General features: G+C 43.6%; 1 protein-coding gene across 2 annotated transcripts in view; it reads right to left on the bottom strand.

Moving 5' to 3' along the window:
* Positions 1 to 16,345: 16,345 nt before the first annotated feature.
* ANKRD10 (ankyrin repeat domain 10) overlaps positions 16,346 to 24,307 on the bottom strand; it is a 37,959-nt gene continuing 29,997 nt past the window's right edge. The window contains exons 5-6 of one of the 2 annotated variants that reach the window (XM_055703210.1): positions 20,931 to 21,026; positions 16,346 to 18,012 (exon numbers count right to left, since the gene is read on the bottom strand). In XM_055703210.1, the coding sequence (XP_055559185.1) occupies positions 17,534 to 18,012; positions 20,931 to 21,026 (575 nt within the window). In that variant the 3' untranslated portion in view covers positions 16,346 to 17,533. The remainder of the gene's footprint in view (positions 18,013 to 20,930; positions 21,027 to 24,307) is intronic. The other variant, XM_055703211.1, reaches the window with a different exon arrangement.

Raw genomic sequence — 24,307 nt, forward strand, 5'->3', positions numbered from 1 at the left:
CTTGCTGGACAGTCCAGTGAGTGGATAACATGCTTCTTCATGTTTAACCCTGTCTTGGACCAGGCTGCCCTTGGACTGATGACACTGTGAGGGTGCAGCAGACATTTTTCGGGAATCCTCTCCCAGCTTTCTCACGTACCTTTCTTAGGACACTGTTGGAGCAAGGATGGAGGGGCTGACTGATCTCGTGTGTGCACAAGTACAAGTTTCCACAGCACGTCTGGGCTCGGGGGGTGTGCGGAGCCGTCTCGGATCCAGCGCATTGGTGCCCCCCCAGGTACCCCCGTCGGGGAGCCATGGCAGAAGGGTGTCAGGGCCACCGCTGGCTAGGGTTATTAGGGCTGAGAGCAGAGAGGTCTTGCGGCTCTAGCAAGTCTGTCTCACAGCCCAGGGGGATGGCCTCAGCTCCCGTGCTTCCAGCTTTCCCTCTCCCTCGTCTTCCCTAGTCCTCCTGCTCTGCTCTGCTCATGAAGAGGAGTTACCTGGCACGACGGTGACCCACAGGGTGACAGCCACTCGGTTCCAGCCTGTGTCAGTGAACAACCGTCTGCTTCAGGCTTTCAGAGCTGTTCTAGGGCTGGCTTTCAATTAAAACCTGCAACTTCTCCCTGTTAGGATGATACGTCTGCTCATATATAAAACCATTTCTCAGATGTTATAGTGAAAGGCAGACAACCGAAGCATTTACATCAGGTCCACCTTCATTTCAGGTAAGTTATGGAGAAACGGTGGGTTTGTTCCAGGCAGAGGCTACCCTCTCTCTTCCCTAACAAAGCCATACGTCTCAATCGCCTGCGGAGAGGCTTGTGCTGGGACACCCCATGGTGCTTTCCAGTACAGAACTGGGCATCCCAGAGCCCCACCAGAGCACTACAAACAGCCTGCTCCCTCAGAGGATGAGACCGTTTTTCTTTGCAGACCCAGTGAGCAGGTGCCCTTGCTTCCGCGCAAGGCATAACAGCGTAGCACACCCTGTAGCTGACAGGCACAGCTTGCTTAAAGGAGGTTTTCCTCTGTCTAAGGTTTTTATGTGCAAAGCCCAAAGGGAAAGTACAAGCTCTTCTCTTACCAGGGTGGCACTGATGTAATGTCACTTCTCATCTATGCCAGGGAAAACAACCTTGTGCTAAATATTTGTTTAGAGCCTTCATTATTTGACAAAGGGTGGTTCCATGTAGTTTCCTAATAACTGAAGGAGGCTGATGTTATGAACATCTGATGCAGACTGGCCGCCTTCTGAAGGGCAGTGCTGCTCTTAGGTTCTACCCCTAGGTCGCACCCATTAACCGTGAGAGAGATTTTAAAGAGTACCGGTGGTTCCATGAAGGAGGTTTTGCCCATGTTACAGTACAGTCAAACCGTGACATTGGTAAGGAAATGCAAGGCAAGACTGCTCTGAGCAGTGTGGTCGCACAAAGTCCATTCTAGAGCAGCAGCTGGCCAGGAATGCTCCTGTGGGAAACCAGCTGCTTTGAGTGGAAGTGGGAAGAAGCACTTCTTTTTTCCAAGTGTGTAGAAACCCATATTCTCAACAGATGCTGCAGAGCAGTTTGTGATAGACCACTTGTTACTTTATTAACTGTTCCAACATCAATTAAAACAAAAAAAAAAAGCAAGCAAGAAAAAAAAGCACTAAAATAAACTAGACCACATCCTTGTTCCCTGTACCATTCACAGCTGCTAGCTTAACAGTCCAGTTTTTCTGCCTGTAGGGTGGGCATGGAAGAGATGCTGCAGTGTCCTGAGCTGTAGGATGCCCCTGTGTACAGTTTGTCAGGGAGGGAGACTCAAGCCTATCACCCCTAACAAGCACTGTAGGCTACTCTTTAAAGTACTTACCAAGTGTCTATCCTTTAATCTGATGAGCGATAAATAAATAGGGGCACCTTCCAGCCCGGAGAACTGTACCGTAGAAATATTCAAAGTTGTAACTGTTAATGGCAAAGCAGCTGTTGTGTCTTTCACTTCAGTTTAGCTGTGCAGGCAGCCTGGTGAAGAAAACTGTTCCCTGAAGCCATGGTGGAAGTGGGCATGGGGCAATTTAATCAAAAGGCCAGGGGGAAGCTGAGAGGTGGGGAAAAGTGCAGAGGTTATGGTGTTGTGGCTTCAGTGGATGAAGATATTAAAAATTCTGTATCCTGGAGGGGAATGGAGAGATAAAAAGGACAGAAGCTGACAAAATTCAGCAAAGAAAGTGGGCGGAAAACAATTACAATAATTAGAGTCTTCTTTTAACAAGACTATGAAACAGGGACTAAAGGGGAACGGAAGGCTGTAGAGCTGGGGTGATGCCAGTGAGGACACGGCAGGGACCTCAGATGCTGGGAGGGAGGGGGGATGTTGCCAGTGGGTGCTGTAGTACCCTGAGTGCTGCCACAGAAGGCACATATGCACACGCTGGGGCCTGGTCAGTGGTGATTCAGGGTACAAAGTATTTAGGAACAACTCAGCAAGAACTCGCTCCAGCTGGGGAACGGTGCTGGAAATATCAGGCAATATCCTGGGGGGAAGCTGGGTGGGGGTGTCTCAGCTGCAGCGGAGAATCCGGCGGGAAGCCGTGCCATAGCTAAGCTGCACAAGTTACAGTGCTGGGGCTTTGCCAGCAACCGTCTGGCCAAGATGTCAATAGGGACTTGGAAAAACTAAGGGAGATCAGGGAGGATGGGCAACACAAAGTATTTCAGTGCTCCCCATGCAGACAAGGAACCATCACGATGGAGCATGGTGCAGAGACTGAAGTGCTAGACAGCGTAAGTGCATGCACGGCTAGCCACAGCAAGTCACCAGAAAACTCAAAAGATGCAATTCTCAGTCTAATCTTGAATGGTACACTAGGCCTGGATCGTATTAAATTTAAACATCTGTATAGGAAAGGAAGGGTAAAAAAAAAAAAAAAGTCCATTAGAATAATGTCAAAGTGAGAAAGCTCGTTAAAAGGTACAGCCAAAACTACCTAATGGGACCGAAATGACTTCGACTTTATGGACACTGCATCAGAGGATGAATGGAAAAATATATTTTAAAGGACGCTCAAAGAAATAATAATAAAAAAAGCTACATTTCTGTGTTTTTAAAGAGCACTACTAGAAGTTAATTAAATAAATAAACTTCTTCAGAAAATGAAAGGCATCTCCCAATGAGGGTGATACAAAAAAGGATGAGCTCTGGCAGACTAAATGGAAAACCACAGCATGGCAGGCATAAAAAATTTCCTTAGAATTAGAGGGCAAAAAACCTATTAAAAACTATTTAAAAATCTATTAAGAAAACTCCCTTGGGGGAATTTGAACCCTTTCTTTGCCTAAGGATCTGTCTCAGATTAATGTGCCAGTAGAAGAAAATCTAGACCAAACCGATAGCTGGGGCTCCGGCAGGAAAGACAAGGACTTCAGGGATGGAGGTGTCAGATCCCTGCAGCATGTCACCCGCTGGTGAGGCAAGGCATCCTTGCACGGGGATGGCATTGGCTGATGTGGCATCTCTTTTTAAAATGGCCAGCCCGGAGATCACAGAGCTGAGATGACTTTCTGGAAGACAGTCTGGTTGTCAGGCTAATGGGAGACAGAAGCAGGAGGCGCATGGATGAATGAGACCTACAGGAAAGAATCAATGTGGATTTTGTAGGGCAAGTAATCATGTTTCATCAGGTGTATTTAGTCAAGCCAACGCTTTCAAAGCTTCTTGATAAGGCCCTTTATCCAAGATCTTTGAAGAAATGAGGATATAGGAAACTTTTGAGAGCAGCTTTAAAAGTAGGGATTAAAAGTAGGGATAAATAGGCAGCTGGAAAGGGAATATGGGTGAGGTCTGGGAGAAATTTATGTTGTGACCTACATTATTCAAAATACTTGTAAGTGATGCAGGAAGGAAAGCATCCATCGTGAGGTAAGAGGGTTTGTTGGTCATACAAAATTATCCAGAGCTATCTGAATTGAAACCCACTGCAGAGAGCTGCAGAAGGATCTCATGGTACCTATTAACTGGAAATAAAGTCAAAGATTAAAGTTGGTGTTATTACATTCACGGTAATTCACACAGGGAAAACAATCTTAACTATATAAATATATGCAATGCTGGGGCCTCCATTTCCTCTAGCCGCGTAAGAAAGATCTGGTAGTGTGTTGAGAACATCAGTTCAGTGTTAAGTAGTAAAGAGACTCTTGGTAATTCCTGGAGAAAGAAGGCAGCACAAAACAGGGTACATCATTGCACTATAAATTTATGGTGCATCATCTTTTGATATATTGTCATCTCATCTGAAAAGGTTATAGGCAAAATGAAAAAGAGGTACAGAGATAACTAGAATCTGCTGTATAGATCGACTTCATAAAAAGTACTGAACAGAATATGATTCCTCTGCTTGGAGAATAGATGATTGAGGAGAAATATGATATAGCTCTGTGAAACTGTGTGCTGCATAAAAAAAATTATTCACTGTTTCTCACAGAACCAGGGGTCACCAAATGAAACAGAGACAGTAAACAGAAAGGAATGCTTTTTTACGCAGTGTGTGTTGAATTTGCGGAGCTCATTGGCAACGAATGTTGTAGAAGTCGAAATCATAAACAGATTCAAAAATAACAAAACAAACTAATAGAGGGGAGGCAGTCAAGGGCTATGGAAAACTGATGGGCAGATACAGGGTCTGGCTGGGGCAGCCAGCTGGGCAGGAGCCAGCAGCGAGCCCTGGCAGCAGAGATGGCCAGCAGCATCTGGGGCTGCATCAGCAGAAGCCCAGTGAGGAGGTTGAGGCAGGGGTTGTCCCTTCTGCCCAGCCATTCATTGTTAGGCCACATCTGGGTACTGTGGCCAGTTTGCTGCTTCTCAGCGCAGAAAGATGCTGACGACCTGGGGTGAGTTCACCCCCATGATGCTCAGGGCTGGAGGGTGTCCCTGCGAGCAGCGGCTGGGGCAGTGGGGCTTGTCCAGCCTGGGGCAGAGACGGCTTCAGGGGCACCTCACAGCCACCCCAGTGCCTACGGGGAGGGGATGGGGAGGGGGCAGCAGGGCAACAAGGTACAGCAGGCGTGAACTGAAACGAGAGGGGTTCAGGCTGGGTGCGAAACCTCTCCCCCGTGAGGGCAGGCAGGCCGGGGGGTGGGCAGAGGGACCGGCTGCCCGGGGGGGTGGGCAGGCTCCATCCTTGGGGGGTTTCAAGACCCACCTGGGCAAAGCCCTGAGCAACCTGGTCTGATCCCACAGCTGGCCCTGCTTGGAGCAGGGGTGCATGAGGGACCTCCTGAGGTGTCTTCCAACATGAATTGCCCAATGATCCCACCCTCTGATCCTAACTCCTTTAGATAGAAATTGTCAGAGGTGAGAAAGCTGTTATCAGGGAAAACATGATACTGCATAAGATTGTCCCTCAGTCAGTCTCTATGCATATTTATTATTTTATATGTACTCACAAAGAAATAAATATAGGCAGTAAAAAAAAAGTAAATTCAATGAAAAATGGGATTCTGGAGCACAATCCCATTGAGAAGAAGCCCCGAAGCCAGAGAGTGACCTGAGCCTTATGACAAAATGAAACTGTAACTGCACTTGACTCATGGCTACCCCGCAGAGCTATTGCAAGGGAAAGAAAGTAGTTTAAGGCACCCAGTCCACCTGTGCATCCTCAGCTGGTTCCTTTTGCAAGCTCCTATTACACAGACAATTAATCCCACCTGCCCCAGGGCTGCAGAGGTGTCAATGAAAACCTTCAATGCCCTGCATGGTCCTGAATGCACTCGGTGATGCATGAAGCAGAAGAAAATCAAGTTCAGACCTATGGTCCTAGCCTGAATTTGTAGGGTTTGTGGCTGACAAAACCTAGCACAGAGGCTTTCCAGAGCGACCCGAGGTACTGGATCTGTAGCACAGCAAGCACAGATCTGGCAAGGCCATTTTTTACCTGTTTTCAGCCTAGAACCACATTTTGGTACTTAGCGAACTCCCAAAAGAGGCTGCAAGTGGCAAGTACAGTGAAAGAGCTGTTGGTTATTTTGCGGTCCCATGATGATGTTTCATAAAGGTCCATGGTGCCAGGAGTGGGCTGGTGGCTGCCAGCTGCAGGGCAGGCAGCAGCGTGCCTCTGGTGCAGAGCAGCCACTGTTTGGACTGCGTGTTGGGAAGGGTGTGAGAGACTTTCCCAACTGTTGACGACAGAGAAGTCTCTATGGTGCTCAGTAACACCCATCTTTTTATCATCTTCTGGTATAAGAAGGACAAACCAACTCTTCCATGAAGTACTAGCCAGATGCTGGCAAACAGGGTTGTTTTGCTCATGTAATAGGGCTCTCTGAGACAGTTCTGTTTTCATGAGCCATTTCAGGATGATGCATGTTCATTTTTACCCCCAGGTAGATTTTAGGTACAACTGGGCTTTCCCATCACACGTTGCACCTGAAATCTAGATGTAGCACTACCACCGGTTATATCTTAGTCAATGCCTTGTTCCACTTTGTGTAAGAGCTGAGGAACAAGCTTAAAGCATCATATTTTTCTATCCCTACACAGTGATGCCTGACTCCCTAGGGCAAAACATTACACTTCCAAGTTAATTGGTATAGATGTTTCCAAAGTTTGGTACTACAAATCAAGCAAGAAATTCATTTCAGAGTGCAGGGGCTCCATACTTTCTCTCCCTCTCAAGTCAATTCCAAATGCTCCGCTCTACAAGTTTCTCTTCTTTTCAATTACAGTTCTCCCATGGTAGTAAATAAATTTGTTTCAAGCACACATGTTTCTCTTCTTTTCAATTACAGTACCCTCTCAAGTAATTTAATTTCTTTCGAGTCTTCAATTCACATCCAGCTTTCTCTCCAACAAATATATACATCAGGTAGCAGAAATACATCCCAGGCTCTGTCTTTATATTGAGGTTTTAGAAGGTGAGTTTTGTCTCCATTACCTCTGAATTGACTACAACCTCTTTACAGGTTCAGCAAGAGGTTCAGCAGACCAAAAAACAGGTGAAAGCTGCAGAAGTGGACTTTCATCTGGGCCATCTCCTTTGGTTCCAGTGGCTGTCCTAATCCAGCTGCAGGAGTAATAGGAGTGCCGAGTGTCAGAGCTCCAGCCTTATTTTGATAGAAATCTATTCATTTCAATTTGCAGCAATAGCTGATGTGATAGTGAAATTCTATGAAGGCTTCATCATCAGCTGTTTCAGGCTGATATTTATCACCCTCTCGTCTTCACAGAGTGTTAGAAGATGTGCAGAAAGATAGGGCTTTAGGTACACGTGAGGGATGGATGGAGGGCTGAAGGAACCGGAGGTCAAGGGCTTCCTTGGGGTTGAGACTGGGGTGATCCGTACAGCCTCTGGTTGCTCTAGGACCCACCAGAGGTGTATCACAAAAGACTGGAGGACAAAGCAATCTACCAGTATGTGTACTCTGTCCCTCCTGTGAATATACACAGGACTGAGGTGACCGTTTAGATACCTTCCACATGTGCAATACTGAATATTCAGAAACTGAAATGTGCAGGAAAGTGCACATAAATTCATTGTGATAGGGGCTGACCTAAACTGCCCACATAACAATAAGGGATTCAGGCAGCGAGGCGATGCGTGGTCCTCACAACACAGCGAGGAGATATGTGGTTGGACTCTGGTGTATGTGTAAATTCATCCAGTTGAGTTAGCAGCTTGCTGAACAGGCAAAAATATTTCTCTGATGCTTTACTACAGCCACCTGTCAGAGGATGGGTAGAGCAGTCAATAATCTACAGAGGTCCCCACAAGAGGCTTCCTCCTGCCTTGGTTCATTTAATCACAGCAGCGAGAAAAGATGATTCAGCCTTTCATGACAACTATATAAAGGTTATGAAAGCGAGAGACAGACCTCCTCAGTCAGCTGTCCTGAGCTGGCATGATCTGCTCTCCACAGCTCGTAGCTGCGGGCCAGGATGCTGCAGTGTGTTTGGGGTCCCTGCCCAGACCCAAGCCCCGGGCAGGTGGCTGAGTGCATCCCCTCTCACGGCGCCAGGCAGCTTGGCTTCAGTGCCTGTGCTGGAGAGCCACCACCGGTTCCTGGTGGCCATGGGAAATAGGTGTCCACACTTGCTCTCATTTTGGACATTAAAAGAGAAAACGTATTTCTATCTTCAGTCTCCTCAGCTAATTGCACTTCATTTCTCTCTGGATTTGGCTTTTACGTGTACCCCAACTGACACCTGCTGTTTTTATTTATTGAGTCTGTATCTGATGAGATTCTGCTTTTTTCTTCTTCTTTTCCTCCCCATTTCACTGTACTTGCAGTTCATTCAGTAGCTCCTTGATTTGATAGCTCTGTCGTGGGATCTGGCACAGTGCTTAGTCTGCCTCCTTCCCAATACCATACTATTTCCTTACAAAGTCTTGTTTTCCTAACATCCAAATTGTGCAGAGGGGGCCGCATGTTCCCGTGGTCCATGTGCTCTAAGGCACAGCAAATTGCTCTTTAGAAGACCATAGTCCCCTGTGCAAGCCGAAAACGCACCCTTGGCACAGTGCCGTTCCCACTGACAGTACAAAGTAGTCTCGGGGAGAAGGTTCTCAAGAGGGCACAAGAGCTGATGTGCACAGTGGAAATGTAGGTGCAACTACAGACCAGCTCAACCAGTATGCTCAACGTGTAGCATTCTGTGAGACAAAAGCCTCCCACATTTTAAATGCCACGCGAGGCACATGCTGAGCTCCCCTTCCTACGATGTGCAATGATTAAAATCCTTCAGAGATTCCTAAACACACCAAAACCCACCTCCCGCCATTCGGAGCAGGCAAGGCACTCGCTGTGTGGGAGTGCACGGACTTTCTGCTCGAGAAAAGTGTTTGCTGGGGCCTCATTAATTGCCTTCCCTACTTTGCTTTTGTCTTTTTCCATTTTTCCTCTGTGTCAAACGTCTGTTCTCACAACCCTCTCCCATTTTACCCTCCTCACCGTTGAGGAGGCACTTTGATTTCATTGTGCCAGCACAGCTCCTTGAAAGCCTCAGCGGTGGAAATTATGGGAGTGACTGGAGCTTGCTTTTGACCTGCTACAAAACACCCACCTACTCTTTCCTGGCAGCCCCCGGCTTCTGCTGAGCAGGGGAACTGTGCCTTGTCAGCAGCCCAGGGAAGGGCTGGGGAACATCTCCTGTTTGTCACAGGCAACTGGGAAGACACAGCTGTGCTGCATCTGGCTAGGAAGAGCCACATGGGAGGGTAGGAAGAACCTTGGGGCTGAAACACTGAGAAGGGGCAGAGAGACAAAGCAGCTGTTGGAAGGGATCTTTTGACGTCTTAGCTGGTTATCCTCTTTTTCAGTCCTGTGTGGATATAGTTACACCTTTCCAGGTGGGAAGCTGGATGTGGAGCCTGCTTCTCACTCCAGAATTTTCCTGCAGATTTCAGGCTTTCACAAAGAGGTGAACACCCAGCCCTCGCCAGGACTGAGACCTCCTTCCCATCAGCTGGCCCTCTGTCAGCCCTGCACCTCCCTAGCTGTGCAACCTGGGGCTGATTTCTTAAGCAGTTTTTTTCCTTGTTTTGTTCTGGTTTCTTTTTCCCCACAGATTTGGAAAAAACAGTTTTGGCTTCTCCCTTTTTTTTTTTTTTTTGCCGGTGCGTCTTCATTGTCAGTTGTAGGGTGCTACCCATGCGCTGCACATCCTCACCGAGCCGCGGAACAGAGAGTCCAGGGGAGATCTGGGAGCAGAGCTGGGCTCCTGGCTGCGGACAAGGAATGGTGTAACGATAGATGGGGAACCCTACGCATTTGTGTTGACTGGGAAGTCAGAATCCGGTCTGAAAATGAGACTTGAGATAAGGTAAAGGAGATTTTTAGCCTGACATACTAGAGGAGCAGGATGTGGAAGAAGGCTGTTCTTAAATGTATAATAAATGAATCTTTTCTTGCAAATAATCACAATGGGACACAATCCACAACAGTCATATTAATCAATATTTTCAAACATGTTCCTGTGAAGAGTGTGTAGAAGAGGAGGAGAAAAAACTACATCTCAGCGTTTCTGCCACCAGATGTTGGTGCTGCTGCATGCCACAGCTTTTGGTCCCATCATACCATGGAGTACAGAAGTCCAGGGTTATAGTTTTAATTTCTTAGTGTTGTGCTGCTGCTGTGGGCCCACCTGTGAGGAGGAGCTGGGCAGATCTCACCCTTACGGGAGGATGCCCTCAGCGATACACTGATGGTGAGTGCCAAAGAAGATGCTGCAGGGCTGGAAGGCAATGCCTGGAGAAAGCTCAGACAGCAGCAAGCATCCAGCTGCGTAACACACTGAGTGTACTCTTCACACTGCTAGCAGGGGGCACGTAGGGTTGGACACTTAGATGAACGAAGAGGTGGGGATGCAGGAGGGCACAACCTCCCCTGATGGCCCCCAAGCCAGCGTACAGCACTCCCAGCACAAGGGCCAGGCCAGGCAGTGAGGGTCCCCACTTCCCAACATCCCAAGTGCTGAAGGCCAGGCTGGATGGGGCTTTGAGCAGCCTGGTCTAGTGGAAGGTGTCCCTGCCCATGGTGGGGGGTTGGAACTGGATGATCTTTAATGTCCCTTCCAACACAAACCATTCTACGATTCCCTGAAGGCACTGAGGACCTTCTTGTCCAGATCTCCTCACCTCCTCACAAAATTTGGACTTACTGTGTATACAGTATTTTGTGTATCTTTCAGATACTTTAGTGATACACTGACACACCAGACATGGTAGCAGATCACTTGGAGTTTGGAGGCCTTCTGATACCTGTCAGTCCCCCATAGACCTCTGCTCCTAGCCATGAGGAGCCAGGACTTGCAGTTCCTCATGCCCACCTTGTGCTTAGATTAGGCAAATCTATTTGTTGCTTAAGCAAAAGGGAAACCAAACATCTGTATCAGGTAAAATGGGCACTGCGTGTTGTTTGCATCAGGTGTGGACTTTGGCCTTTGGAAAGCAAATGGCTGTGAAATATGTAACTGCTCTAGTTCTGGAAAGGTTGTACCTTGCTGATCATAGCACACTTTGGTCTTTGCATTTGCTTTTTCCTTTTTTCCCCCCTTACTACTCATTCTGCTGCTCCCAGAAGTAATATACCTGAAGAGAGGTATGTACAAGTCTATACAGGTTTGAGAGTATGTGCATCAACTGGTGTCAGGCACTGTCCTGGAATGCCATTAAATTAAACAACATTTCTGGGTTCATTCCTTCTCATTCAAAAATAGTTTTGCTTTATGATCAGTCCATCCTTTGCAATTTTAAGTAGTTTTCCTGTTGGAACCAGGGTGATGATATAGTATGTCTGAATTTATCCAGTGCCTGGATAAATCGCTCAGATTCAGTATAAATGAATTTTAAGGCCAGCACCTGAATTTACACAGATTGGGAGCACATCTATACTGAAATCTTTCAATGCTTTGCATAGTAAGGGCTCTACAAGAGACAAAGGACAGCTATAGGATGGCTCGCCTTATTCATAAGAATTTAAAAACTCACTAACAATAATAAAATTGTTGGTGTCATCTGTGGCAAAGAAGTTACTTACTTTGTTCTCAGACTGAGTATTTTCATTACCTCATTTTGCTGCTTGGCCTGTGTTCCTCTCCTGGTTCCTGAAATCTCTGGATTTCTCATCCCTGGATCTCATCTTGTCTCATGACTGGACTTTTTGGATGTATCTTTATATACTGGAAAATCTCTGGTGAGTCCTTGAGAACCTGTGTCTCAAAGAGCCGCCCATATCAAGGATGCTGCCTTCCTGCTCCTTTCACCTTACTGCTCGTCTAGTTTGTCCGTCGTTTTCTGAACTTCTTCCAGGATGAGGCAATCATGTTTGTGTTTGCTCTCTTTAGCCTCACACTACGCAGCTGTCCTGTGCAAGAGGTCACCTGTGCGTATCGCAGTTCCTTCACTCCACAAATTGAGTTTGAGGGACGATGTTATCCTCCTGTCTTTGAGTTCAGCAGGATTCTTCCCTCAGCCATTCTGCCTTTTACTGTCGAGGTCACGGCAGGCTTAACCACAGGCAGAGTACCGAAGAACTGATAAACAGGGCTTATTATGTGGGGCTGGGTGCCATGCTAACCCAGTTACAGAGCTCCCAGCTGCCACCCGCCTGGCTGGGGGCTGTGCAGTGCTGCTCTGAGCAGCGTACCCGCACCTTGGGGAGGGCAGGGCTGTCACGGCTGATGTGCCCACCGAGACTCCATCATTCCCAGCAAGCAAGGCATAGCACCGGGGACTGTGAGGGGCTGCTGGTCCCAGGGTGGGGAGGGGTGGTCTGCCAGGGGTGATGATCCCCTCCGCCCATGTGGCAATAATTTCTTTACGCAAGTGTTGGTTACCGTCAGTGATGCCAACCTGCATCTGCAGAATGATGCTTCAAGATGAAGAGTGAAAATCTATCTGGAAAATGGTGACAGTTTCTAATATGACAGTGTCCAACCCATCAGCTAATGGAAGACATATCTGTGATTTGTCAAAACTAGGATTTCAGCTGAAAATGCAGATTTGAAATATTAATTACAAATATAGTCCAATAAAAGAAGTTAGCCATTTTATCAGCTACGGTATATATACAAAAATACTGAGGGTTTTATATTTCCTAGAATTCACAGAATTTTCTCCTTGGGCATCATATTGTTGAGAGAGTTGCTTGATCCCAGGAACTACCATTTAAGTGCTTTTCTGCATCACAAATATACTTCTTACTTGGTTCTTCTTACATTGTGTACCTACCTGATTTTTACAATTTGCCCTTTTGGTACTGATTTTTATAAAACATGTTCTATTATACAATATGTCAAATAGAAAACCAAATAAACTGAGATTCCAGACTATGTGCCTAATGTTGTTAAGACTTGATCCTACCCACAACAGCTTTTAGAAACAGTGAAAATAAAAGCAAACCATCCCCCACTTCTCCTCCCCCAAACAAAACCCAGCACAAACCGCAGACACTATTAAGTTTGTGGTTGTCACAGGAAAGCACACGTGTCTTGGGTGAGATCAAGCTGCCAGCTAGCACTGAAAAACAGTGCTTGACCTTTTGGTAACATCAAGAGAAGAGCTCTATCAATGTGTGGTATTTCCTCTGTAGTAAGACTACATCCTGCTTTTGCAGGAAGGGAAACTCAGGCTAACTAGTTTTTCTTCTTTCACTTAGAATTCTAGCCTGGCAAGAAGAAATATGATTAATACTATGCAGCTGGGTATGGTGTTCAGCTCTAGGTATTCGGCTGTTTTCCTTGTGGAACATTGCTCAGGCCAGTGGTTGAGCAGGGGACTCGCCTGCAGTGCCGAATGCGTGTCTCCTCGCTTGCGCTTCAGCCAGTTGAGGCCAATTCCTACCGATTCGGAAGCGGTTATCAAGTCTTGTGTGTGCAGCTGAGTCACACAGAAGCAACGAGAAGTTACTCGTTAAAACTTGAGCTTTTTGGAAGGAGAGAGGATGCCTGACTTTTCTTCTCATCCCACAGGTAACACTCACTATGCTTTTTGGGGGGGTTATGATTTTGAGTGTGGCAAAGCTTTTAATTTGGATACGTACTCCAACCATATGGTACTGTTATGAACTATTGTAGTGTTATTTTTTTTTTTTAAAATATGACGGCCAGCTATGCTTTTAAAATAAACCATCTGCTTTAAAGCAGAGCTCTTTTGATCCTTGCCTGTGAACAGCCAGTCACCACTTCGAGACAGGAAACTCTGGGAATGGAAGGAGAGGTGTGAAATATCTGGGAGTCATTAAGCAGTGTAGCAGAAATGTAGTTACCAGTTGCCAGGAATAGTAAACCCTGCTTACACAAGACTGACTTTTTTCTTTTTTCTTTTTTTTTTTTTTTCCTTTTTTCTTTTCTTCCCTTGGTTTGCCTGGGTCTCAAAGATTTCCTGCCCGATGGATCTGCATCCCCCAGGCCAGTGGCAGCAGTGAAGTGGGATGCTCCCAGGGTGCCATCTCCCTCTTCTGCTGCAGTGGGATCGCTGCAGCTCTTGGCAGTGCCCAGCACAAGGAGCTTCCTCTGCCCTGCCTCTTTTTATCCCTGTAGGAAATCTGCAAGGCTGCTCCACCCCCAGCTCACCTGCCCCCAAACCAAGGCATGCAGGACCTCCTCCCTGGAGCATCAAGGAATTCAATTTTAGCTGTAGCTTTGCATGAAACCATACCTGAGAGTTAGAGGCAAAAACCAAGAAAAAGTCGCTTATTAGAATGCCAGAGACGGTGGGGTTCTTTTGTCACAAAGACCTCTAGAAAGCTCAATTAAAGAATTTCACTAGGGTAGTAGCCGCCCTGGAGAGAATGTGTTGGGATCTGAAGATGCCGGTGGGAAGCTGCAGCGTGTCACACCCAGTGGCAGCAGCAAGGGAGGAGTGGGCCAGCTGCCGCCCCCTCTGCTGCCCGTGCCCCACGTGCCCGGGAGACCATGCGATGCGGACATACCGCACTGGCGATGCCAGCATGGCACGGCAAGGTGGGCAGGACTGTGCTGGTGAAGGACCAGTTTTGGTTCTGGGTGGGGTTTTTTTGGTTGTGCTTCCCCCCCTTGAAGCGTGTAGTTTTTCATCGACTGGAAGAAACTTGCTGGACAGAAAGTAAGGGGAGAGGTGTGCAAGGCTGTACTTCGGAGAGCGTGCGTTACTCATACAAGCTTGTGCCGTAGGTTGGTTCCAGCATATGGGAGAGCCGGGATTCCTTTTTCATTCCAGGTTTGTTTTGTGCTCAGGACTTGACGTTTTGCGAGGCAGCTCTTTTGGATGTATTACACCGGTAAGCAGAATGGCAGAAGCTCCTTAGTGGTTTGTAACTTGGCTATAAATATCAAGCTGGGGTTCAGTTTCAGACTGCAGACGGATGATAGTTGTTAGAGGTTTAATAAAATAGACTTACAGCCAGTCTTTTGCTAGCTTACGGAATGCCAGTCTGAATAAGGAGCAGGATTTCAGTCAGGTGCAAGACCAATGTTCAGGTAAGTTCACAGGGTCTGAAAGCGTTTGCAGTGGGTCTTGAAGCCAAGCAGCATCTCATCTTAATCTAGAATATATCTCAACTGACAGCCTGCTTTCATTGTTGTTGTAAGTTCAGGCTAATGTTTTATCTGGAATCAGAGGATCAGTTGTTAGCAGTATTAATGACTGTAACCATGTACGGAGTTGTGCAATACCTCCCTTTTCCCTCTTCCAACACTGCCAGACTTCAACTCCTTCATCAGAAATATTCTGTATCAAAACACTGCCTGAATCTGTACTTGTTAATATTTCTGCCAAAACTTCGCAGATGGGTTTTGAAAAGCAAAATAGGAAGGAAGTTACGTTTGGGGGGAATTAGGACAAAACCATCTACCTAAGCCAGAAAAGAAATCAACTGAAATTTCAGACAAAACATGTGTGTAGAAGTGCTTTTTAAAATAAAACAGTAAGCTCTCTCTTTAAATTTGAAATACAGTGTCTTCCAAGGTATTTTTAGGTGGAAAGATGTGAAAAGCAAGTGAATGCAAACCAAGCCTACACCAGTTGTAAAAACCTTGCCTTATGAACACAGTGTAAGTCTTGTCATTGTAAAATTACGTACTTAATTTTTTACCATCAGAATAGACACATGCAAACTTCACTGTTACCCAAAGAAAATCCTTTAGGAATCCGTTTATAGCCATGTACGTAAGATGGCAGTGCTTATTATAACTACGAGTTGCTTGGGTTTATTTGAAGAAGCACAACAAAGCATATGTAGCAAGCTTGGCAAATACTAAAACGATCCCCAAAGCAAACGCTACAACAGATTTAAGCTAACATCTCATGTTAGTATGATGGCAATAGCACATGTGCCTCTGGGCGCTACATGGGCAAATTAAATTGTCCAAGAACAGGGCCTTGGTGCCGTTGTTCAAGCATGAGCCAGGCAGTTTCTGCATGCCAGAAACAGCTTGTTTCAGGTGAGACTTGGTCTTGTAAGACCCTGTGGAGTTTTGCCGGACTGGCCAATTAATTTGCAAAAGGACTGATTAATATTCCGATCAGCACTACTCGCAATCTGAATACACTGTATATTCTATGCAGACAGTGAACCACATAGAGCGTGAAGTCTATTTAAAACACCGACTTCTCTGTAGTCCGTAGAAATTTGCCTAAAAATTTTCGAAGGAGACTAATTTTCATGAAAATCAGAAAGCCAGTATTTTAACTCATTTTTGGAGTTCAAGGCTGATATAATCCTTCGTATGCAGACTATCCGGTATGTGTTTCTGTAATTCAATCAAGGACAACTTAGTGGGCTTCCATATACTGACAAAATCAAGGAATTCCACAGTTGCACCAAAAAAGATTATGGAGGAATGTGACTTTAAAACTATTAAAGACTTGCTCAAGTTGCCAATAAAATAATAATATCTAAACAAAATATTCAGATACAATGTGTTTATTTTTTTTTTAATCCAATTTGTAAAGGTCCCTTTTTAAACAAAACAAGAACAGAAAAATCAACACAATTCAGAGGGCTTATCTCATTTACCGTATTCTTCCCCACTCTTCACTTATAACACAAAGCAGCAACTTATATTATTAGTGCTCATATAGTGCACTTATATGAATTTTGATTTGTGTATTAAGCTTTAAATACAATGGTTTTTCTGTGAGTATAGCCCAAAGAGTACACAACATTACATTTCCAAAGCATTATGTTAAAAAAAAGGACAACAGATGTATATCCAAGACAGTTAAACTCAAATATTTTGACTTGGCAAATTCTATAACAAGTAACAGCAATTTTAAACTGCGTACAAAGCAGAACAGTGCCAACATGCCTCTGGTCTGTGAGCTATGGTAAAATATCAAGCATACATATAAAGGAGAGAAGCCAAAGAAAACCGCCACAAATTCAGAGCTAACCTGAGGCACACTCGACTGCGACCAAACGAAGGCAGCCCACTTTCTCACTCGATAATGCAAAGAGCCTGACAACAACGAAAAGCACTTCTACCCTACAGAAAGTGAAACGGTAACTCCTTCCAATTTTGTATCTGTGTTTTTAAACAACTTCAAAAAATTTAAAGATGAACATCTACTTATGCCAAACAAATGTACAAACTATAAAGTCAGAGAAGCTCCAGAAGATTGCCACTTTCAACCTTGCATAGTGATAGCTGGCATTGATATTGCTACCATAGCTTCAGCAGAAGATATGGAAAAGAAAAATCTTTACTTCTAAGTGATGCACATACGTAACGTTTTCTTCACAAAATTCAGTTAAACATTGTTTTAATAAAAGGGAAAACAGCTCTAAAAAGGGAAAGATAGTGTTCACAAGCTTAGAAATAAAAAAATACAAAACCGAAACATTCCATAATAAAAAACCTAAAATAATAAACATTCCATCATAACAGCCCTACTTTATCACTAAATAAGCCCCATACATGCGACAAACTACAACTATTGTATAAGGCTGTCAAATTAAAAGGTTTACTTTTCATATAAACGAAGTGTAAAAATAGCAGTAAGTTGCAATCTTCAAATCTAATGCTGTGAGGATTCTGTCCCCCCAGTTTCATTTGGTAGCAATTTCAATATGGATTTGATATAAAGGTCGTTCATTTAGGAACCGTGATACAAATACATTGTGCCTAGGACAGTATTGTCGTATCTCTGTTCAACCTTGACCGAATTGGAATGCTCAACGACACTACTAAGTTCGGGGATGCTTTCAGCAGTATCCCCAAAACCATGGTAGTGTCCATAGTGCAAAGTATCGCCAGGGTCTTCCACCCATGAGGGCCGGTTAGAAACACAGCTACTCGGGCTGCCATTCAGATGTAGAGATCCACACATATCGGTGGAATTATTCATGGCTTTTTCTGGTTCCTCGGTGCCACCACTGGTGTGAATTCGATGCCTGCTGGGAGAAGTTATTCCGGGAATTACTCCGTTAGGTGTTAAACACTCCTCGCGCCTGGCATCCATCCCACTGAGCTGTTGTGCGGTGGTGAAATCCAAATGTCCATTGATGGCACATCCATTTGTCAGTGCATTCAATATGGAGCTACTGCTATTCATATCTGCATTAAGAAATACACCTGTCACCAACAATTAAGAATAAATCAAAATACATCAAAATGTCTCCACTATACTCCGCTTATTTAAAAATGTTGCCGTACACAGCTTGGAAATGCAATCTACCCTTTCTGTATTTGTAACAATATAGGTAGTTCAAAGTAATGAGAACTGATTGCTTGTTATCTTGTAAGCTTCTAGCATGGATTCTTATGTTGAAAATGCAACTATCTATCTACATTCGATGTGTAAATATGCCTATATTAATCTTTGCAAACACAATGTGAACTTCTCAGAATTTTTTTATTTAACTGTACAAAGTAAGCGTAGCAGAAAACGTTCCGGGCAGTGTTTTGAAAAGTGGAATATAAGGTATCTTTCCACCTTAACTGTAACGCCTTCTTGGGATGAAAGATTATGTACACACAAGAACTGAGTATCTGTGAGAGAGTGAAGTGTTGTTGGTTGGGCTTTTTTTGGTTTTTTCAGCTGTAATTTATCCGTGGCTCTTTTTTCTTTTCAGTGGTAGCTTTCTCAGCACAATATACACTGAAATAGGTCAAATAAAGAAATGTTATGCTGAGGTGCTAATATAAAATGTTTCCAAGTTCCTTTATTCAGAAAGTACTTCAACTTAACTGGCAGCATGCTAGAGAACGTACTAGGCAAGTTTGTACTTAATGGTAAGTTTATAATAACATCTGTACAATCCACATGCAAAATGCCATACAATAGCAACAGCAGAGTGCACAGAAGACTAAAAAAGATTAGTAGTATGAAACAAAATTCTAAAAATGTGCATGCAAAAACCACTGACAACTGTTATAAAGCAATTTCTCCTTTGAATTTAGTAATTAGTACAACAGTTTTTATTTCCATAAGCAGATTTCATCAGTATGTCTGAGATGTACGCTTTTGCAGTGGTACTCAAAGTACTAGCACAAAAAATGGGTGATGTATTCTGCCTTAAAAATACCTAGCAGTAAAGGACATCTAAAATTTACATCTCTACTGGTAAAGATGAGTAAGGCAAACGTAGACACTGCAGACCTATATGGTGACATTTAAAGATTTTACATTCTGCTATTATCCTTGGATACATGCACATATGTTTATGTATACATGAATACGTAAACCTATGTGCAAAATAGGATTGCATTTACCGCCTGTTTCCAATTCAAGCCAGTAAGTCTGCTGGCAACTCCCCACATTTGTAAAACGCTGGGTTCCTGTTTAAGCGACACATAATGAGTACCACTGTTTGACAAGGAAGAATACGAAGTTTTGTCTCTATTAGTCTTTTGCATGGGTATTATCTGAAATATGGATTATGATACTGATACATACAGCAATACATAATGCCAAGAAATGTGTTCGATTTGTAACTCACTGGATGTACTAACTGGAGTTTTCTGTTAGTTCCTACACAAGTTGAAATAACGGTATCAGCTGAACTCACTAACCACAAACTCTTATTGAAAGTGGAAAAAAGAACCCAAACCCATCAAGATATCAAAGCTACTAATTCAGTGATGAAAACACACAGAAATAATTTAATATAGGGTTTATTAACTTAAAAGTGCAAAATTTTAACTGTTTAAAAATAAATCTTTATAGGCTGGCTTTGGCAAATCAAATTTATTAAAGATGGAACTACTGTTAGTTAATATGCAGAAGTAGGTAATGAATAGTTCTAGTGATAATTATAGAATGTTATTATTTGTTAAAAATTAGCACCTATAGTAATAGAGTATATTTATGAAAGACAATCATTTTTCCATAAATAAGAACACTTAGTAATTATCACTGGAAAACATCATAGTCTACGTTTAAAGTATTGATATATATGTATGTATATATTTATTCCTAATATATTAAAGTATCTATTAATTATCATTCCCTTTGGTGAATCTGATCTGTGGTACAAAGCATAAACATATGTATCACAAAACGGATTAAAGAAAGAAATTAATTTTTGAATGTAATAGTGCACTATCATAGTAACTCCATGCCTTTACCTACAAAGTACATGGAAAAAGCTGACCCAAGACAGTTTTAATTGAAACTCTATACACATCCTGGGGTTACCAAAAGAATCTTGATTAAGCAGCCCTTAAAAAACTTAAGAGCATTAATCTTCAGTAATACTAGTAACATTTTGACTGTTTCATGAAGATCAGTACAAACCACAAAAACTGTTTTCCAAGGTACTTTAGTTCCAAATACTAGTTTAAGACCTGTGATGTCAAGTCTTTTATTTACATAAAAAACCCCACAGCAGGATCCTGCACTTAAATCATTGTGGCTGAGCAAAGTCTGAAGACATGGTGTATGTCTAGGCTATTCTTTATAGTATTTGTTGAACTATTTTGAATATAGTTTCATTGTAACATGTTATTTTCAAAGCTATAAAAGCACTAAGATATGTTTCCCTATCGAGTCTTCTCATTAGCAATGAAATCTATTTAATGGAAATTAAATCAATAATTTAAATTATCTCTGAATTTCCTTTAACCTGAAATTATAGCAACTAAAAGCAAGGCACAACGTAATACAAGCCTCAGGTTAAAAGTGAAACAGCCATTGTGGAATTCTGTTTATCTGAAATAATAATAAACTGCTAATAAACCTTCTCTTTCACCATTAAAATATACTGTGTGAAACAGCTGATTTTCCATACCTACTAAACCCCAATATAACGGGTGTTACAGCAATACAAGTTTTCAAGACTCCAGACAACAATGTGCAAAAATAAAGGACTAAGTTTTATACTTAAATTAAAAATAAAATGTGCATTGATTCTTGCAACGACAAGGAGTTTGCATTGCCGAAACAGTGTATATTTCAATTTCTTTTGGTCCAACAGAAGAACTCTCCTGTTGTTTGGTGTCTTCAACCATTTGAATGTTGTTGTAGTTAACAGGAAACTGTCCACTCCCACCTGATACAACAGCAAACTCTCTATCAACGTGCATATTGTCAGCATCGTCCTCAACTCCTCCATTCATCATTGGTATTAAGCCATCAAAGCTGTAAACTGATAAAAAAAAAAAAAAGTCATGTTTAGTCACTGGTGCGCACTTGAAAACTCAGCCGAACAGACGACTATAAAAGCAAAAGCTTTTTACAAAGGAATGTAAATTTTTCATGTCTGAAAGCTTCTGACGTGCTTGAGATTCCAAATGCAGAGTAAGTAAATGCTAAGTACCTGCACATTCATTTTAATTCCTCAAAAATGGAGAATTACCAGTGTACCTACCAGACTTTGCACCTACATACCAAACAATTACTAGTCTGATATACTAATTAGGAGCAATTTAAGTTACTTACATTTAGGCTTTGCAGCTAGTGCTCCCGATAGATAAAAAGCAATCTCCACCTCACATTTGTCTACCGTGTCTGGACTGCTCCCTCTTTCACTCCCAAGGGCCAGTTCCCAGGAATCCACCCCCTGTTCATACCAGACCGCTACAGGGAACCCTTCAGGAGCTGAACGAGCAGATTGGTTTTCCAAGAAAAGCTGTCAAGTGGTCAGACTGCTGTGGGAAATACTTTAACATGCAAGATGGGCTTGACTCCACTACCTCTTGTATCTACCACCCAAATCACTGCTCCAGTACTACCCCAGCAGATCTTCTGCTGCTGTCACACTGATATTAACACGCCTTCCTACATACACTGCACACACTCTTAAGGTTACGTTATGAAGGGCTACTTCAGTAGACTGCAAGTCAGCTCTCATTACCTTGGGCACAACAGAAAGGTAGAAATTTTTGCAAACTACTTGTCTTTTAAAGAACTTTAAGCAATAGCTGAAGAGTTTCAGGGCCAAAGAGATTGCACAGTGCTTAAAGGAGACGGGGGCCCTTGATCAGTGGGCTTCAAACTACCCTGAACCAGGAAGGGTAAGGCGTTTTTTCTGGTTACCTAGAGGAATATGGAAGTGCAGTTTCAAGCTGGCCAGCTCAAGGGTACACCTGGCCATGCCTTCCACCCCCACCTCCCCACGCACATCTAAAAGCTGCCGTGCCGAGGCTCGCAATACCAACACCGTCGGTCACCGGCTGTGTACAGCAGGTCAGTGACGTGTGCAGCACGTACAGCACAGTGCCCAAGCCAGGCTGCCAAGGGCCACAACCCGAGGGGCTGGCACGAGGAGTGCCGCAGAGCCATGTGACCAGCCGGGCTGGTGCGCGCCACCCTCTTACCAGCCAGCCCAGGAAGCGGGATGGTATTTCTCTGACTGATTTCAGAAAAACAGACACAAAATCCAGCTCATGTTTCCAAGTCAAAATTAAAAGCTGTTTGGGGTATATTCTGAAAGTGGCCACTGTGTTAAGCTCAGGTTCAGCCTTTGGAACGCATCTTTGCATTACATTTGAGAAAGTGATCGGTGCAACTTAATTTTGAGGCCGAATGATTTTTTTAGTAACTATGCATCTAACAGCAGATATATGTGTGCATATACATATAATTTTAAGTAACCCCCACCCTCTGCTCAGCTTAGCTACCCGAGGACAAAGGGCAGGCTAAGTATTTCTCTTCTTCCAACTCTACTGCTTACAGGTTCTTGTAAGGGGCATATACTGTGCCTGGTCACAAGCAGCTTTTTTTCCAAAGCAGCATTTGTTTTAATTTGGGGTATAGCCATCAAAGCTTGACTCTTCCCTGCAAGTACAGCCTACCTGCACATTCTGAATATCTGGAATGTCCCGTGCAACATCTGAACAGGCCAGTGTGGTTTTGGCAAGGGCAAAATTACCACAAAATCGGGCTTGTTTTGTAAGAAGGCTAGCTAAGCATAAAGATGTACTGATGACTTCTCGTTACTCAGCTCTGTTTACAAATTGCCTTGAGAACAGTGACTCATTCTCACGCCAATAGACTTTTTACATTGACAGGGTATTACTGATGCTGATGTCTTTGAGGGAAAACACGTCAGATTAGCAACTTCAGCTTCTGCACATGGGATATATCTCTTCATTTTTCTGAAATCCCTCAAGCAAATGCAGCAAAGCTTTTGGCTTTGTTTGCAAGTGTTATAAAAATCATACTGGTAAAAAATTCAGATTACCTACTCTGATTGTTTCTGTAATTGCTTAGCTCTCATTTACTTGAGCATATTGTCTGTTTGTTTGCTTGATCCTACTTATCCACTGGGCCAACTGTTTCTGCTGAAAGGTAACGCAGATACTGCTATTTCATGACAACACGTAGAATAAAAAGAGCTAGCTCAGCGCCACTTCCACAGCCTGTGGGGAAACGCTACCTATTGACTAGATTGGAGCCATTTCCTGAAACTAAAAGGTTATGAACTCAGAAGGAACAGCTCATCAGAACAAGAGATACACATCTCTGACTTGAAGCAGCACCTCCTGGTAACAGAACACAGCATTGAAGATAGCCTTCTGTAGCTGTATACTGTATTTGGGCACCTGTATACTGCCTAAGTTTTCCTCATGCTATGTAGCTACTTAGGACATTATTTCTGAAAAGCAGTCTTGCACGGGCACTCTTCATCCTGAATTAGTTATCATTTAGACAAACCGCATAAAGTAACATATCCCATTTATGATCAGCTGAGTACCGCATAAGGGTCTCCAATAATAGTGTAGTTGAAATGGTGGCTGGATAGCCAAGCAAATACTGCAGGATGTCAATAGTGATGCAATTTATGTTGTCGATGTCATATTTAGAAACACTGTTTTGGTTTCAATTCCCCTCTCATTTTCTGGAATTATTTGGCTCACTGGAAGTCATACCTGTTAAAAACAATATAAACTTTAACTGGTGTCTTCAGTGACGACCTACAAAGTCCATTTCCTGATGCTACATGGGAAAAAGAACCAAGGTTTGAGTGCAGTGCTGTGTTCCTTTTAATAACAATTTAATGGGATGACCGACAGAAAGGAAGCAGAGGATATTCTCTGTCATGTTAGTCAAGGTATTTATTGATACAGCCATCAAAAATATCTATGGCATCATTGCTGGCAGACAAAAGCAGTAGTATCCTCAATACACAAGGATGAATCTGAATCCTTAAGGTTCATTCTAGACTTGCATCCTCCTGTAAGGTACCAGTTCTCCTTGGAACACGATCCTGGAAACTTAAGGTCTGTTAACTTAATGTCACAGACATAATCCCTCTCAACCTGAGAACCCTTTTTCCATTACATTTCTTTCATCCATCTAACAAGCCATTTTCAAGTTGTGAATTAATCCTGAAGTGGAAAATTAGCATCAGAACATCCGGGCATCTTTGTGAATTAAGGCAACATTATTTGGCACTCCTGAAGGGGCAGAAATCGAGGAAGGAGT

This window comes from Falco cherrug, chromosome 2 (genome assembly GCF_023634085.1).
Source record: "Falco cherrug isolate bFalChe1 chromosome 2, bFalChe1.pri, whole genome shotgun sequence".
NCBI lineage: Eukaryota > Metazoa > Chordata > Aves > Falconiformes > Falconidae > Falco > Falco cherrug.